At 47.2% G+C, this 16,454-nt stretch overlaps 1 protein-coding gene across 1 annotated transcript in view; it reads right to left on the bottom strand.

The window, feature by feature from the left end:
• Positions 1-16,454, bottom strand: part of LOC138288398 (zinc finger protein 883-like) — a 31,408-nt gene that overhangs the window by 2,793 nt on the left and 12,161 nt on the right. Inside the window, exon 2 of the mRNA XM_069229959.1 lies at positions 1,774-2,029. Within this exon, the coding sequence (XP_069086060.1) occupies positions 1,774-2,029 (256 nt within the window). The remainder of the gene's footprint in view (positions 1-1,773; positions 2,030-16,454) is intronic.

The following is a 16,454-nucleotide window of genomic DNA, read 5'->3' as shown; positions in this document are numbered from 1 at the left end:
TGTCTTGTTTTGACATGGCTTTTGAAAACACTTTGGGGCATATTTATACTCTGTTTGCGACGGAATTGCGTCGTTTTTTTTTTACGCAAATCCGACGCAAAGCTAACTCCATATTTATACTTTGGCGTTAGACCCGTCTAGCGCCAAAGATCTTGGAGTTTGCGTAATTTTTTAGCGTGGACACCTACCTTGCGTTAATGATATGCAAGGTAGGCGTTCCCGTCTAAAAAATGACTCCAAGGCATGTGCGCCTTATTTAAACTCCCGTGCAAAAATGACGCACGGAGTGGGCGGGTCAAAAAAAATTACGTCCAGCCGCTTTTGCGTCATTTTTTAACGCCTGGTCAGGGCAGGCGTTAAGGGACCTGTGGGCTCGGAAGGAGCCCAGAGGTGCCCTCCATTGCCCCCAGGGACACCCCCTGCCACCCTTGCCCACCCCTGGAGGACGCCCAAGGATGGAGGGACCCATCCCAGGGAACTTAAGGTAAGTTCAGGTAAGTATTTTTTTATTTATTTTTTTGTGGCATAGGGGGGCCTGATTTGTGCCCCCTTACATGCCACTATGCCCAATGACCATGCCCAGGGGACATAAGTCCCCTGGGCATGGCCATTGGGCAAGGGGGCATGACTCCTGTCTGTGCTAAGACAGGAGTCATTTCAATGGGGGTTGGGAGTAAAAAAAAATGGCGCAAATCGGGTTGAGGCCAATATTTTGCCTCAGACCTGACTTGCCCCATTTTTTGACGCCCAAGCTCCATTTTCCCCTACGCCTGCGCTGCCTGGTGTGGGTCATTTTTTTTGACGCACACCAGTCAGCTGCGCCGGCTAACGTAATTCCATAAATAAGGCGCCCGCATGGCGCTTTGGAATGGCGTTAGCCGGCGTTAAAATTTTTGACGCACAACTGCGTTGGCGCAGTTGTGCGTCAAAAAGTATAAATATGGCCCTTTATTGTTTTGGGGACTGCCAGGCCCTCACCATTGTAACAAACACTGGTAAAAAGAAAAAAGCTTTTTTGGTCTCAAACAGCACACATTGCCACCAGTGGCGTAACAAAGGCCCCTCAGCCTCCTATAGGGGGCCCCCTCAGCACAGCACCAGCCCTGAATGAGTCTAGGGGGCGGATCTCTGTATTCTTTGCAGGGAGGCTCCTCCAGTTTCATTACGTCACTGATTGCCACAATAGTCCCTGCACTGAACAAAACTACTTTGTGTGCCAATATACTCCTTGTGGAAGAGCAGAATGTGATCACTAACTGCAAAGCCAGCCGACAGAGAGAGAAATAGAAGTTTTATCAAAACAAAATGTCTTTGTTAACGCCAGACCTAATTAGGGGCCCAATTCTTAAAGAATTCACAAAAGCGCACCCATGGTATATGTCTTTGAATTAGTGGCTTTCATGAATTCACAAGAACTTACAGAAGTAGCCCAGGAAATTGTATGCCTAGAAAATATTTGTGAACTGTATTTTAGCATGAGCAAATATGCATGTTTCTGCCATTGTCATAAGTAAATTTCCAACCTTTTTCATTATGGGAAACGATTATAGAAGAGCTGGTGAAAATCCTTTAAATATGCAAGTTAGCAGGTTTGCAGACTCAAAGGCATTCCAGCCCTAGAACTATTGCTTACTGCTTCCTCCAGCACCACTACATAGATCTGTGGAAAAGTGGCAAATTAAGGAAATTGCTATAGTAGGGATTGAAATTGCAAGTATTCAAGCCCTACTACAGTAGTGGCATAATCAGAGAGGCTATTATCAGAGCTCTTACACAATCGTGAACTCCGGGCTGAGGACAAAGTCAGGAGTGCTAGCGTTGATGATGTCGGGGCTGCGGTACGGGACGATGTGACGTGTGGTGCCCACAGGGCACGGTGTAGGCAGCAGCTCGGTGATGGCATCCTGCGGCGTCAGTGTGACCAGGGCTGCGGTGTGAAGCAGGCGGTGCGACGTGCTGTGTCTCCAGGTCACGGTGGAGGCTGCGTTGCTGAAGCGCTGTTGTCGGTAGGCCCAAGGCGGTCGTACAGCTGTAGCATTGCACATGTAAAACACATCAGTATGTGTCCTACCTTTTAAATACACTACACCCTGCCCATGAGGCTACCTAGGGGCCTACTTTAGGGGTGACTTCCATGTAGTAAAAGGGAAGGTTTGAGCCTGGAAAATCGGTATACTTGCCAGGTCCAATTAGCAGTACAAGACTTCAAGCAAAGACACTGCAGTGGCAGGTCTGAGATATATTTACAGGGCTACTCATGTGGGTGGCATTTGATCTACAGGCCCTGGGCACACATAGTGCACTTTAAATCAAATATGCCAATCATGGATAAACCAATCACCAATACAATTAACATAGGGAGCACTTGCACTTTAGCACTGATCAGCAGTGGTAAAGTGCGCAGGGCAATAAACCAGCAAAAACAGAGTCCAGCATACCATAAAAACAGGAGGTCAGAGGGCAAAAAGACAGGAGAACCACACCAAAAGATGCCAGGTCTAAACATGTCCCCTCTAGCTGAGAGTAGGGAGAACTACCCAACCCCTTGGGAGTTCTCCTCACTAATGTGGAAAAACCTGGACAGACCATCAGCGTTGGTGTGTTCTGTGCCAGGACAGTGCTCCACCGTAAAGTCCATCCCCTGTAGGGAAATGGACCACCTCAACAGTTTTGAGTTCTCACCCCTCATATGCATTACCACCTGAGGGGCCTGTGGTTGGTGAGACCCAAACAAGTAGGGTCATAGCTTCTTCAGTGCCCAGACCACAGCAAAAGCTTGCCTTTCAATTGGACTCCACCTCTATTCCCTGGGGAGTTGTCAGGTTGGCCTAAGCCCTCTTCGTTCAGCGGTGAGAGTACCACTCCAACACCATGCACTGAAACATCTGCCTGTACCACAAACTCTTTGGAGAAGTCAGGGGCCAGCGGGGAGGGTGCCATGCACATGGCCTCCTTCAGAGTGTCAAACACAGTTTGGCATGTCTCAGTCCAGATCAACTGTCTAGGCTGCTGCTTAGAAGTCAGCTCTGTCAGGGGAGCAACACTGGTGCCATAACCCTTGACAAATCTCCTGTAGTATCTGGTGAGGCATAAGAAGGCTCTCACCTCTGTCTGGGTCTTAGGGCGTGCCCAAGCTCGAATGGCATCAATCTTGGGTTGCAAGGGCACCACCTGGCAGCTTCATACCTGGTGTCCCAAGTACACCACTGACCCCTACACTATCTGGCACTTCCTGGCCTTGATAGTAAGGCCTGAGGCTTGCAGCACCTTCAACACTTACCACAGGTGGTACAAGTGGTCCTCCCAGCTGGAGCTGAAAACAGCAATGTCGTCAAGGTAGGTGGCACTGAAGTTCTCAAGCCCAGCCAGGACCTGATTTATCAGCCTCTGGAAGGTGGCTGAGGTGTTCTTCAACCCAAAGGGCATGACCCGGAACTGGAAGTGCCCCTCTGGCGTGGAAAAAGCTGACCTCTCCATGGCCCCATCAGTTAAGACAATCTGCCAGTACCCAGACGGTAAATCAAACGTGCTGAGGAACTTTCAACCGATCACTGAGAGCATCAGCTCTGGGGATGGGGTGGGCGTCAGTCTTGGTGAATGAATTGAGCCCACAGTAGTCCACACAGAACTGAAGTTCTGGTGTGGTACCAGATGCAGCAGCCTTAGGTACCAAAAACACTGGACTGGCCAAAGGCTGCTGGAGTGCTCAATCACCCCTAGAGCCAACATCTTGGATACCTCATCTTTGATGCTGGTCTTCCCTCTGTCAGCTAATCTGTAAACTTTGTGTTCTACAGGCAGGCGTGCATAGATGGGTGACACCTGGAGTGAGTGAGAACAGAGTTGAAAATTGTCCCAGTAACTGGCAACAGTCACTCTGTTGTTCTAAAGTCAGAGAAAGGGAAAGGGTCATGCCTTCTACTGACCCACCCTGTTCCCTGAAGCATGGTTAACTCAGACCTCTCAAAGTGGGGTTTGAGGAGGTTCACATGTAGGACCCTCAAGGAGTTCCTAGGAGTCTGCAAGTCCACCAACTAGGTGACATCACTCTTGTGCTCCTTTACCTCTAATGGCCCTGTTCACTTGTCCTGTAGAGCACAGGGTTCTGCTGGGGCCATGACCCACACCTTCTGACCAGGCTGATACTCAACCAGAGTAATATTCTGGTTGTACAAGCGTTTCATGTCCTCCTGGCTTTCCTCCAGATACTCCTGAGTGAGCTTCCTGAAGCGGGCAGTCTGGTTTCTGAAGGCCAGCATGTAACTAAAAACATCCTAGGGTAATTTCCTAGGAGCTTGCTCCCAGCCCTCTTTCACCAGACTTAGAGGTCCTTTCACAGGGTGCCCATACAATAGCTCAAAGGGGCTAAAGCCAACCCCTCTCTGTAGTACGTCCCTGTAGGCAAAGAGAAGGCATGGCAAGAGGACGTCCCACTTACGCCTCATGGAGTCTGACAGATCTCCAATCATGCCCTTCAGGGTACAGTTGAATCTCTCAACCAACCTGTTACTTTGGGGTTGGTAAGGAGTGGTAAACCTGTAGTTAAAGCCACACTCCTTCCACAGGGTCCTTATGTACATTGACATAAAGTTGGTACCCCAGTTAGATACTCCCTCCTTGGGGAAAACCACTCAGGTGAAGATCCCCATCAGTGCCCGGGCCACAATGGGTGCTGTCACTGTATTCAGAGGGATAGCTTCGGGGTACAGAGTGGCATGGTCCTCAAAGACTAGGATGAACCTGCTAGCCAGGGCGGTCTCGGGGTCCAGAGGCCCAACTATGTCAATATCCACCCACTTAAAAGGGTGCTCGCGACAGGGAAGGGTTGTAGAGGAGCTCTACTTTTCCCTCCACTTTTGCCACTCACTTGGCAAATCTGGCAGGACCTACGAGAAGCATTTGTATTTTGTCTCATTTGGAGCCAGTAGAAGTGGGTGACAAGCCTGTCAAAGGTCTTGCCCTCCTCCAAATGACCTATCAGAGGTCTCCCAGTTCGGCCATTTGTTCCCCTGTAAGTGCCAGGGTGTCCCCCTCGAGGTCAGCCTTCTCCCGGACTGTGGGAACATCAGGGGCCGGTTTCCCACACCCCCTGCCCTTTCTCTTGGCAGGCACCTGGGCCACTGTTTCAGGCTCCAGGTCCTCCTGATCACCCTGACTGGTTGCCATGGACCTGGTTGTCACACATGCCCACTCTGGCAACCCCAACATCCCCAAGTGTGACCTAAGCTCCACCTCTGTCCAGGCGGAGGTCTCCAGGTCAGTGCCCAGCAGACAGTGAACAGGCATGGTGGGGCTCACTGCTACCTTTAAGGTACATGAGACCACCCCCACTCAAAAGGAATCTGCACCACTCTACACTGGCCCTCTGAGTTGTCCACTGCAAATACTTGGTGGAATACACTAGGGACTATCTGCTCTTCAGACACCAGGTGACACTGGACCGTGGTCACACTGGCTCCAGTATCTCTGAGAGCCTCTACCTCTAATCCAGCATACCATAAAAACAGGAGTTCAGAAAGCAAAAGAAAGGGGAAACACACCAAAAGATGCCAGGTCTAACACTCACATACTATGGGTAGAATAGCACTAATAACTTGGAATGTTCAGGGTATGGGCTCCACTACAAAATGACACGTGGTACATGTATACCTCAAACAGGGGCACACATCGCCTTTCTATAGGAATCTCACACCGGTAAGGAGTAGGAACATAGATAACAGAAACACTGGCAGAGCCAGGGCTACTGCACGACATACTCTGCCTATATGAGGATGGCTATGTGAGGTGTAAGGTGGATGTGGAGTAGACTCCAGTGCCTCTTCAAATGCATGGATACCATAGCAGAGGGGCTCTACTTGTTTGTGGAAAGGATCCTATATGGCACAGCGATATTATTAGGAAGTGTCTACTCACCGAATACAGACCAGTCGCAATTTCTGACAGAGCTGACGGTACAACTGGTCTGCTGGTCCCAACTCCAATGGATAAGTGGTGGCGATTTTAACTGCATGTTAGAAACAGAGCTCGGGCAGTCCCACCCACTACTACCTCTCCAATACCCTGAACACTCATGTCAAATTTTAATAGGTTGGACTCAAAGAGTCATTTGTTTCTTGGGCAACGTCAATTACCTCTATCGGCTGAACACTGTAGATCCATATTTTTATGTATTAATACCATTCTTAGTGACATAGGGCTGGGAGGGGCCATTTCTCCTACCAGACTATACAAAGGAGTTCCCCGGTTGCAAAGGCACATGGAATGACAATCAAAGTAGCACCCTCTTCTTTCAGTCCAGAGGTCAGGGTCACAGAGGACAAATTCCACATGGAAACGTCTGTGAAAATTCAGGAGACTCTTTGTCCAGAGGTTTATAACCTGTTAATTTAATGTCTCATCCTCTCTTCCTGGACGCCGTCCTCTTCACTTGTATCACCGTGGCTGTGCCTTGCAGCATATCCTCTGGTGCTGTATGCCACAACTGCGCTATTTGGTAGCCGGCCTCTACCGCAGCCAAGTCATTTATTTCCAATAGACTGCACATGCAATAATCCTTCTTTATAACTGGCAGTGTGATTCACCCTTCATGCATTCCATGTGTCAATGAATCTACAGACATTTGTGGAGGACCCTTGTTCCACAAGTGTTGCACCAAGCCTTTAGAAACAAATTCCCAGGTGCCCAATATGGCTCATTCTGAAGTATGGATACCGCACAAACAAGAGGAAGAAAGCAATCACCATTGTTGAACGTCTCTCTGGAACTCAGAGAAAGGATTGCATCGATTAAAGAGGATATAGTACTATTTATGGCAATTAAGGCTGAATCTAGGTTAACATCCCTGGTTTGTTCCCATTTCTACCGTGAATAATTTTGACAGGAGCCCATTCACGTGCCCTTGAGTCATGAGGGTGATATAGTGGAGTCTGACCCAGAACAAAAATGTAATTCTGAGATGCATTTAATAAGGGTCTTAGGCCCTCATTCTGACCTCGGCGGTCTTTTCGCAAGACCGCCGAGTTACCGCCGCGGTGAAGACCGCCGACCGCGGCGGTATGCCGCTGTGCGCATTCCGACCGCTGGGAGCGTTCCGCCGGGAAACCGCCGGCAGCCAGACTGGCGGTCCGCGGGAAAGTGGAGACTGGTCAACCGCCACGCCAGCAGAACACCGCCCCCAGAATTACGACCCACATTTCTGTGTGGCGGTCTTCTGTTGGCAGTGTGCTGTCGGCGGTCACGTCCCTATGGCTCCCGTCGCCTCCCGGAGGACCAACGCACAAGGTAAGTTGATCGTCCGTGAGGGGAGGGGGTGGGGGGGTGTTGTGTGATGTGTGCGTGCATGGGGGTGTGCAGATGTGCATGTTGGGGTGCGTGCATGTCGGGGTGCGTGTATGTGCATTTCGGGGTGGGGGTGGGGAGGGGGTTCGTACCACCTCTGGGGGGTGGCAGGGGGGTGGAGGGGGTGGGGGGAGGACTCGGGGGGGCAGCGGGGGGTGGGGGGGGACACCTATCAGTGCCAGGGAAGGGATTCCCGGGCCCCGATAGTGCCTACCGCCATGGTTCGCATGGCGGTTCCCGACCGCCAGAAACCACGGCGGTAAGCAGGGTCATGATACGGGTGGCGGTTTTGGGGCGACCGCCGGGCCGGAGTGCGCAAACTCCAGCCCGTCGGTCATGACCGCCGTGGCGGTCGGAGTGGGGAAGTGGCGGTCGATCGCGGCGGTGACCGCCGCGGTCAGAATGCCATTTTTTGGACCGCCGGTCTGTTCGCGGTCCGACAGCCGCCTCTCCGCCGACCGCCAAGGTCAGAATGAGGGCCTTAGTGTTGGCATTTCAGAATATAGCGCTCACTTAGGGGGTTCATTAGAGATAAAAAAATGTCAGGATACTAATTGAAGAGCCAGGCCATCAGCTTCTTGTGGATTAGTGAGAAGTGGTGAGGGCGTTCTGATGCGTAACTGCACGCCTTAGGAGTGATGTAGAAGGCCTAACCACCGGAGCTGGGCCTGCGTGTGTGGAGATGTAATGCCCCAAATGGAGATAAGATATTGGCCAGGAGTAGTATGTCATACAGTGTTCAATCTCTATTCAATGTCGACTGCAGGAGGAAGAGCTATCACTGTGTTCTTACAATGTGTTTATGTTGGTTCAATTCAACACAATTCATCCTTGTGAGTTTACTAGATACCCATTGGTGTTCGAGGCAGTTCCTCCTTTCATCCACTTACTGATGGTTGATTTTTTACCTTTCTCCACAATAAATATAATTGATTAAAGGGATGGACTGGTTAGCAGTGTGAGCACATTCTTGGTATATTTAAATACATGCCACACGTCATAGAGTCCATGGTGCCTGTACAAGAGGATGTGACATCAGCTGAATTCAGAAACAATCAGATGTACATGAGCCGATGAAGCATCTTAGGCAATCGGGTCAGATTCCCAATGTGTTCCCAGTACACGTGCATTATACATATCAACAACGTTCATACAGTATGTCAGACTGTTAGAGATCAGCATCTGGCTGAAGCCTCTGTGCCTGCTGTATTTGCAGTCGTATGAGTAAGCTCTGTCTGTTCAATTGGAATGTGTGTCGTCTTTCTCAATGCTAAGATCAAATAACTATGGATCCCTTTCTGAGGGGCAGGGAATTCATAATTCAGGGTGTAATGCGTGTTCATGATCAAATCAGTATTACAACTCATACTCTGCGATTTGTCTTTACACAACCTGTCACAGATACAACTGGTAAGGTTATCAATATTTCACCCATTCATTCATCTGCTCACTCATCGATGCTCCTGACTATCCCCCACTTCACCCTGTGGTGCTAGGAATGGGGAGGTAACACAAAACAAAACCCCATGGTATCAGAATTTCCTCAGAGTATCTTCCCTCCAAGAATTACAACGGCCCCTTGAGAACCATGCTCCAAGAAAGATAAGGAAACGATAAAGTCAAAAAGCTAAGTGTGCTTCTTTATTAACAAAGCGCGTATTATTTTATTGGCAGTCTTGTGTGTGGGGGTGTTTGGATGGGTGAGTGGGCAACTACGTGAATAAGTCAATGGGAGACTAAATGGATGGGTGAGTAAGTGCAGAGATGAATGCATGAATGCACACACAAGTGATAATATAGACAAATGAAGGAGTGAGTGATGTGAATGAATGGGTGAGTGGATAAATGAAAGGTTGATGGGCGAGTAAATTGATGAATGAATCATTTGCGAATTACTGAGTTCATGGATAAATGACTGAATGGATGAGAAGGCAGATAAATGATTGAGTAAGTGCATGTGTGCACGGATACGGCATACTGCAGCAAACACCAGTGGATACATTGTCTCTGTAAACACCCCTCATAGTATAGTAAAAACCAGTGCAGTGTGCATAGAGTCCTCATAGTGCAGTAAGGGGAAGTGTACACACAGATTCCTCATACTGTAGTAAAATGTAGTGCAGTGCGTACAGATTTCTCATAGAGCACTGAAGATGCAGTGCAATGGAACAGATTCCCTACAGTGCAGTAAGATGCAGTGCAGTATGCACAGTTTCTAATAAACAGGGTAGCAACACACAGTGCATTGTGCATAGATTTGTATAGTGCTGTAAGTTGCAGTGCACAGATTCCTCACAGTTCAGTAAAATTAAGTGCACAGATTCCTCAGTGCAGTAAGATGCAGTGCAGTGCACATATCCCCTCTTTAACACAAATGATGGTCACAAACACCCCCAGGGCCGGAAGGAAAGCCCCCCAGAGGTCCCCGGATAGAAGAGCCCAGCTCCTGGCAGAGATTTCCTCCAGGATTATTCAGTCTATTTCTACAAACACAGCAGAAGGTGCTGACAATCTCCTACCTGAGCAGAAACCTGTGCAGACATTTCCAGGCTCTCTCCTCCTCCTGGGGATGGGGGGGGGGGGCAGGTGCTGATTTGGGGTCTGAGGGGGTCTGTGAGGGTCTGAAGATGAAGATAACTGCACAGACAGACAGGGGGTCCCTCCTCCTCTGCAGCAGGCTGGACACAGAGGGAGAGGCCGGAAGTGACGTCAGCACCCGCTGCTGTCTCTGCCGCCCCTGACCCGGAAGAGGAAACTCTCCTCCCTTTCATACAATGTGCTCAGTGGATTTCATCAGCAGGCGAGGAGCGCCCTCCGGTGGCCGCTGGCGGGACCGCCGCCTCCAGGCTCCAGGAGTGAATACATTTCACACAAAGAAGCATTTTGTGGCAGAAAAGAGTGAATTGAAATGAGAGCTTGTGTTTAATAAAAATATATGAAACTGTAGGTTTCTGCTACAACTAAACTGCACTTTTTTCAAATTTTTCTGTTCATGTCGAATATTCTTTGTGTTTAATACACCTGCATATCCTCAAACAACTCTATGGCACTTTGGGGCATATTTATACTCCGTTTGCGCCGAATGTGCGTCAAAAATTTTGACGCACTTTCAGCGCAAACGTTGCCCCATATTTAAACCCTGACGCCCAATCCGGCGTACAAGGAAAATGGCGCTATGTGCGCCAGTTTTTGGAAGCGGCACCCCGCCCTGCGTTAATGACATGCAGGGTAGACGTTCCTGTCCAAAAACCGACGCACACAGCGGTGCGTCGTATTTATGCTTCCGGGCAAAAATCACTCCCGCGCGGCAGGCGGCGCAAAAAAATCACGCAAAGCACGAATATCGTGAAATTTTAACGCCTGGGTCAGGGCAGGCGTTAAAATGGGGCAAACACACCTGTACTTAATCAGAACAAACAACAGAGCAGCAGAGCAGCAACAGGGAGACATGGAGGTGCTTTTTCTTCAGCGTGCACGTAAACGCAGAGCCCTGCAGCAACAACAGCAGCTACAACAACAACAGCAGGGACCCCAAAGGCAGCGCAGAAGGCAGGAGAGGATATTCCGCCCAAGAACAACCCTGCATGGCCTCAGGGAACGAGACATCATCCAGAGGTACCGGTTGAACTGGCAGGCCATTCAGCAGCTGCTGACAAATATTGAACAGCAATTGGCCCCCACTTTAGTGACTCCACGTACTATCCCAACAGAAACAAAGCTGCTTGCCGTACTTCACATGCTGGCAAGTGGCTCCTTTCAGACAACTGGTGCCCTGGTTGGTGGAATATCACAACCATCTTTCTCCGCATTCCTGCCTAAAGTACTGGATGCCATCATTGGACTGACACCCCACCACATCTGCTTCCCTAACACACTGCAGAAGCAGCAGGAAACCAAACAGGGGTTCTACGCCATCAGTGGCTTCCCGCACGTCCTTGGTGCAATCGACTGCACACACGTACGCCTTGTGCCACCTGCTGCGACTGAACACCTCTACCGCAACAGGAAGCACACACATTCCATCAACGTGCAGGCCATAGTCGATCACCAAGGATTGATCAGCAACATTGTGGCTAAATATCCCTGAAGTGTACATGACGCATTCATCTTCCGTCACTGCACCATCAACCAACACTTCCAGGATGGACGGTATGGCAATGGACTACTTGTTGGTAAGGACAAAAATCTACTTATATACTCACTGCACAGAAACACTCTAGGACACACAACACATACACCACAATAGCAACACCTAGACAGGAACACACTGAGGTACTCACATCACTTTTCATGTTTCACAAGTCACCATTGGCCCTCTCACACATTGGAATTTACTCTACAGCTTAGTGTGAAGACATTAATGACTGTGGTTGCCTAAATGTCACCTTGCAAATTTGAAGGCTCACAATAACCTGTACAGTAATACAATGCATAAGTTTTAAGGGATGGGATGGCCTGGGTATGTTCATATGAACGTTTCTAATACACTTTCATGTTTCAACTCTGCATGGAACTATCATCACACCCCCAGTGAGGACACACGGACACCTGTGTCACATGTCACAATGCAAGGGAGGGCACACTGTACTTGAGAAACCAATACATCTTGCTGACAAACAGTTAGCCAACAAACATTTGCTCAGCCAAGGAAAAAAAACAATGCCAAAGTTTTCACCAACAACCATAGGTTGTCACATTAGTACACAAAATAGTCACAGACAACACAACACAACTACTGCCATCAAAGATACATACAACAGTGCCTCCTACATCTAATTGATACCATTCTGTGTTTCTCTTTCAGCTGATCAGGGGTATGGCATCCAGCCTTGGATAATGACACCATATGGGAACCCAAATACTGCTGCAGAGCGGGCATACAATGACGCCCACAAGAGGACACGCAGCATTGTGGAGCGGACCTTTGGGATCCTAAAGTCAAGGTTCCGCTGCCTTGACATCACTGGCGGTAGCCTACTCTATTCCCCAGAGATGGTCTGTAAGATCATACTCACTTGTGCCATATTACACAATATTTGTGTGAAAAGGAACCTTCCCCTCCTTGAACCAGACCCAGACATGCCTGAGGATGATGATGAGGAGGATGCTGGCCTGCAACAGGAGGGGGAACAACTTAACACGGCAGCAGGAGTGCGTAGGCGCCAACAGCTTGTCAATAATTGTTTTACTTAAGTTATTATAATCACTTGTATTCCACACTTGTAAATAAACACAGATAACAAACACCACATCATGCTTTGGCCTATTCATTTCTGACCACCTTTAGTTTGAAATTGCTGAAGATGAATGTCGTCTCATTGATCAAGAATGCTATAACATTCATCACACCAAAAATAAACATCACAAATGTATGCACAGAGGGTAGGATGTGACATGATACATTACCATACACAGAGCCCAACAGGAGTACAAATGTGGCAATTACACATGCCGGATCCAAACAACTGAAACAGTCTCTCATCCAGCCCAAAATTGGAGATCATTTGAAAGTCACATCACACGTGTTCAGAGACAGGGTGGGACCATCCATGTGTACGTGACCATGTCATCAATGGCTTCTCTCAAGTGTGTGATATGAGCAATACACAATTGCTACAACATCAGCTGCCACTAACTCAGGAGGAGACCTTGAAGTCACAGTGACAACATACACACAGACAGGTGATAGTGGATCCACATTCCCACACACATGTACACATATGTCATACAACCAACCTAATATTTGAAAGTAGACCATCACAGTTCTGTCCCAGTTTGAACCTAGCAGGAAGATTGTAACATGACACTAAACCAGTTTATGCAGAAAGGGACACAGACAACCAAAAAATTACTCTCATTATCACATCGGGAACGCTGAGAGTCTTGCAAACATAGTCATAGGAAAATGGTATGCAAGTTAGCTCCAATTCATCATTACTGCAAACGTCAAATGGGCTAATGAGATGAATGAATGGTCAACAGTCATTCATACCCTATGGCCTTACATTAGCCTGCTGCTGCAGGTTTGCCATGATATAATAAATATACTCCATGGATACAGTAGCTATTCTGGATGGTCAAATCTTGGGGTGCTGGGGGCCTAAGTCCACCTCTACCGCCCCAAAAACATACAAGAATCATGTACTTGTGAACTAAACACATGCATAAGGCACATGTGTGGCCTCCATGTCATAAGTCCAACACAAATCTGAAACACAAAATCTTAATGGGACATTGTTAGCCCCATAAAAACTGTAAGTGACTCTTCCACTCCCTGTTAGGACTACAGATAAAAGCATCACCATCATAAATGTGGACACATTTTGGAGAAGGAATACATCATGGTATCCCATCCATCATTTCAAAATAGCCATCAGCAATTACACCAAATATGTCGTCAAATATGGTCAATACATTAGTTAACGTATCCCAAACATTACAGTGCGAATGCCTTCTATACATAAAACAACGGACGTGTCATATCCAAACACAAATGTGTATCACATCGCACCGTTTGACCATGACAAGTCACCTTACCAAAGGTAAAAACATGAAGACATAAGGATACATTTGCTACATATTCTACGCATACAGCATGGGCGTCATAATTTGTTCACGTACATGAGTGCACACAATGCAGAGTCAAATACAAATGTATCCAAAAGTGTCTTAATATTTCGCCTTCAAAGTATAATTTACATCCACAATATTTTTGACTCTGCATCATGTGCACTACTGTACGTGTAAAAAAAAATGACGCCCATGATGTATGCGTGGTAAAATTGACGCTACCTGGACAATATGTTGGTCATCTCATTTACATGAAAAATTATTAATATTCATATCATATTTTGTCACTCCACATCATGTGCACTACAGTACGTGTAAAAAAATTGACGCCCATGATGTATGCGTGGTAAAATTGACGCTACATGGACAATATGTTGGTCATCTCATGTACATTAAAAATTATTAATATTCATATCATATTTTTTCACTCCGCATCATATGCACTACTGTACGTGTAAAAAAATTGACGCCCATGATGTATGCGTTGTAAAATTGAAGCTACATGGACAATATGTTGGTCATCTCATGTACATTAAAAATTATTAATATTCATATCATATTTTTTCACTCCGCATCATGTGCACTACTGTACGTGTAAAAAAATTGACGCCCATGATGTATGCGTGGTAAAATTGACGCTACATGGACAATATGTTGGTCATCTCATGTACATTAAAAATTATTAATATTCATATCATATTTTTTCACTCCGCATCATGTGCACTGTAATGCGTCAAAAAAAAATGACGCACAACTGTGTATGCGTGAAAATATGACGCATAACGGGAAAATAAAAACGGCGGCCATTTTATGCAGGAAGTGATGTAATAGGATATCCTGTTTACCAAATCTGTACTGGGAGTTAACTTTCACTTTCACTTTGCAGTCTCAGATTTATCTAGACTGTGTGGTTGTGTGAAAGGTGTTGTCCTGTGTTTTACTGCTTTAGTGTCCTGTGTGCCTTGTATTTTGTCTTAGTGTCAATCTATTATTGTTGTATAACATTGTCTCAGTCTGTTTAGTGTTATTTTGTCTATACCTGTGATAGTTTGTATTGTCTGTGGGAGTCTGTTGTGGGTAGCATAGTTTGGGGGGTTAGTTGGGCTATTTTTCTCCTTCTTCTTTTTCTTTCACACCTCTACCTTTCCCCATTTCCCACTTTTACTTTCATATTTCTTTTGTCCATTTTTAGACCTCTCAATATGTCAGGTAGGCCTCGCCTGTCCAGGATGGGTGAAGACGAATTGGGGGGGTTCATATGGCTAGTAAGCCATTTCCTCCCACTAATGCTGGAAGCTGGGGGCCGTGTGATACAGGGGAATCACACGGAGGCGAGGCAAATCCGGTGGGAGAAGGTGCGCCATCACCTGGTCCGGGTCTACGGGAGTCTGCAAAATGTCCACCAACTCAAGCACCGCTGGGCAGATCTGATCACCAGGGAACAGGACCTGCTGGACCACCTGGGACTCCGGATTGGTGGCCATGTTGGTGAGTACAAATCAATTAAATGGGAATAATAGAAATCTGTGTGTGAACATTTGATGATTGTTAGCCAATCTGCAAAATAAGTAGCTGACTGTGTGTAATGCTAGGGAAACCTAGGCCCATGGTTATACACATAAATCCCCATTTTTGTAACACATGTACACGCAATAACAGCACTAAAATCCAACATCTATTTGTATTTTGCTAAGTCGCCCCCTCTCTGCGTCACAAAATGTTGCAAATGCTGCGCTACAAAGGTATACATATGTGTCCTAATGTGTATTTGTTGCAGAATGTGTATGAAGACCTATGCTACCAGTCCGATGGCTCATTTTTGCAACACATACCAGATGCCTGTAGCTGCATGTAATGTAGTGTTGCATTTGTGTCAGAAAAGCAACATGTGAACTGCTCTATTTGTACTCTACTGGTCATAATGGCCAGTGAGTACGTCATGTAGAAACAACATACCTACATATGTAGACGCCATAGCTAGACAGAAAATTGGAAACACATGATGATGCTATACATGTGTGTTGCCTTCACGTCACATGAAGTTAGTCATGTTGTTCACACATATGTCACATGTGTGTCTGGTTGCTGTGTGTTGAACCTGTCCACATAGCCTGTTTGATTGTGAGTGGTCATGCAGTCCTCATGGAACCAGTTTTGGAATGTCTCTCTGGGATGCACATGCTGAGATGTATGGATAACATTATTGTTGGGGCATACTAATGGAGGATTAACTTGGACGACACATGACTGTCCTGGCCACTGCATGAGTGTAGTAGGGTGTGACACTGGAGCAGGAGACTCATCCAATGATAATGTTGAATACAAAGTCATCCATGCAGGATGAGCATGTGTGAAAGTCTATCATTACCATGTCATATTCACACAGTGTCATTGTAACAGAAATTATTTGTCAGTTCACCCAGTCTGAGTATATTCTTCGTTTCATGCTTTACAGGTGGACCAGCCCCGTACACCGTGGGAGAGGTGGCCCATTTTGACGACCCCGATACCTACAGTGAGTGTCGCCTGAGTGCTATTTTCATTGC

The sequence above is a fragment of the Pleurodeles waltl genome, chromosome 4_1 (assembly GCF_031143425.1).
Source record: "Pleurodeles waltl isolate 20211129_DDA chromosome 4_1, aPleWal1.hap1.20221129, whole genome shotgun sequence".
NCBI lineage: Eukaryota > Metazoa > Chordata > Amphibia > Caudata > Salamandridae > Pleurodeles > Pleurodeles waltl.
Note: the sequence above shows the minus strand (reverse complement) of the source record. Positions and strands in the feature narration are given on the sequence as shown.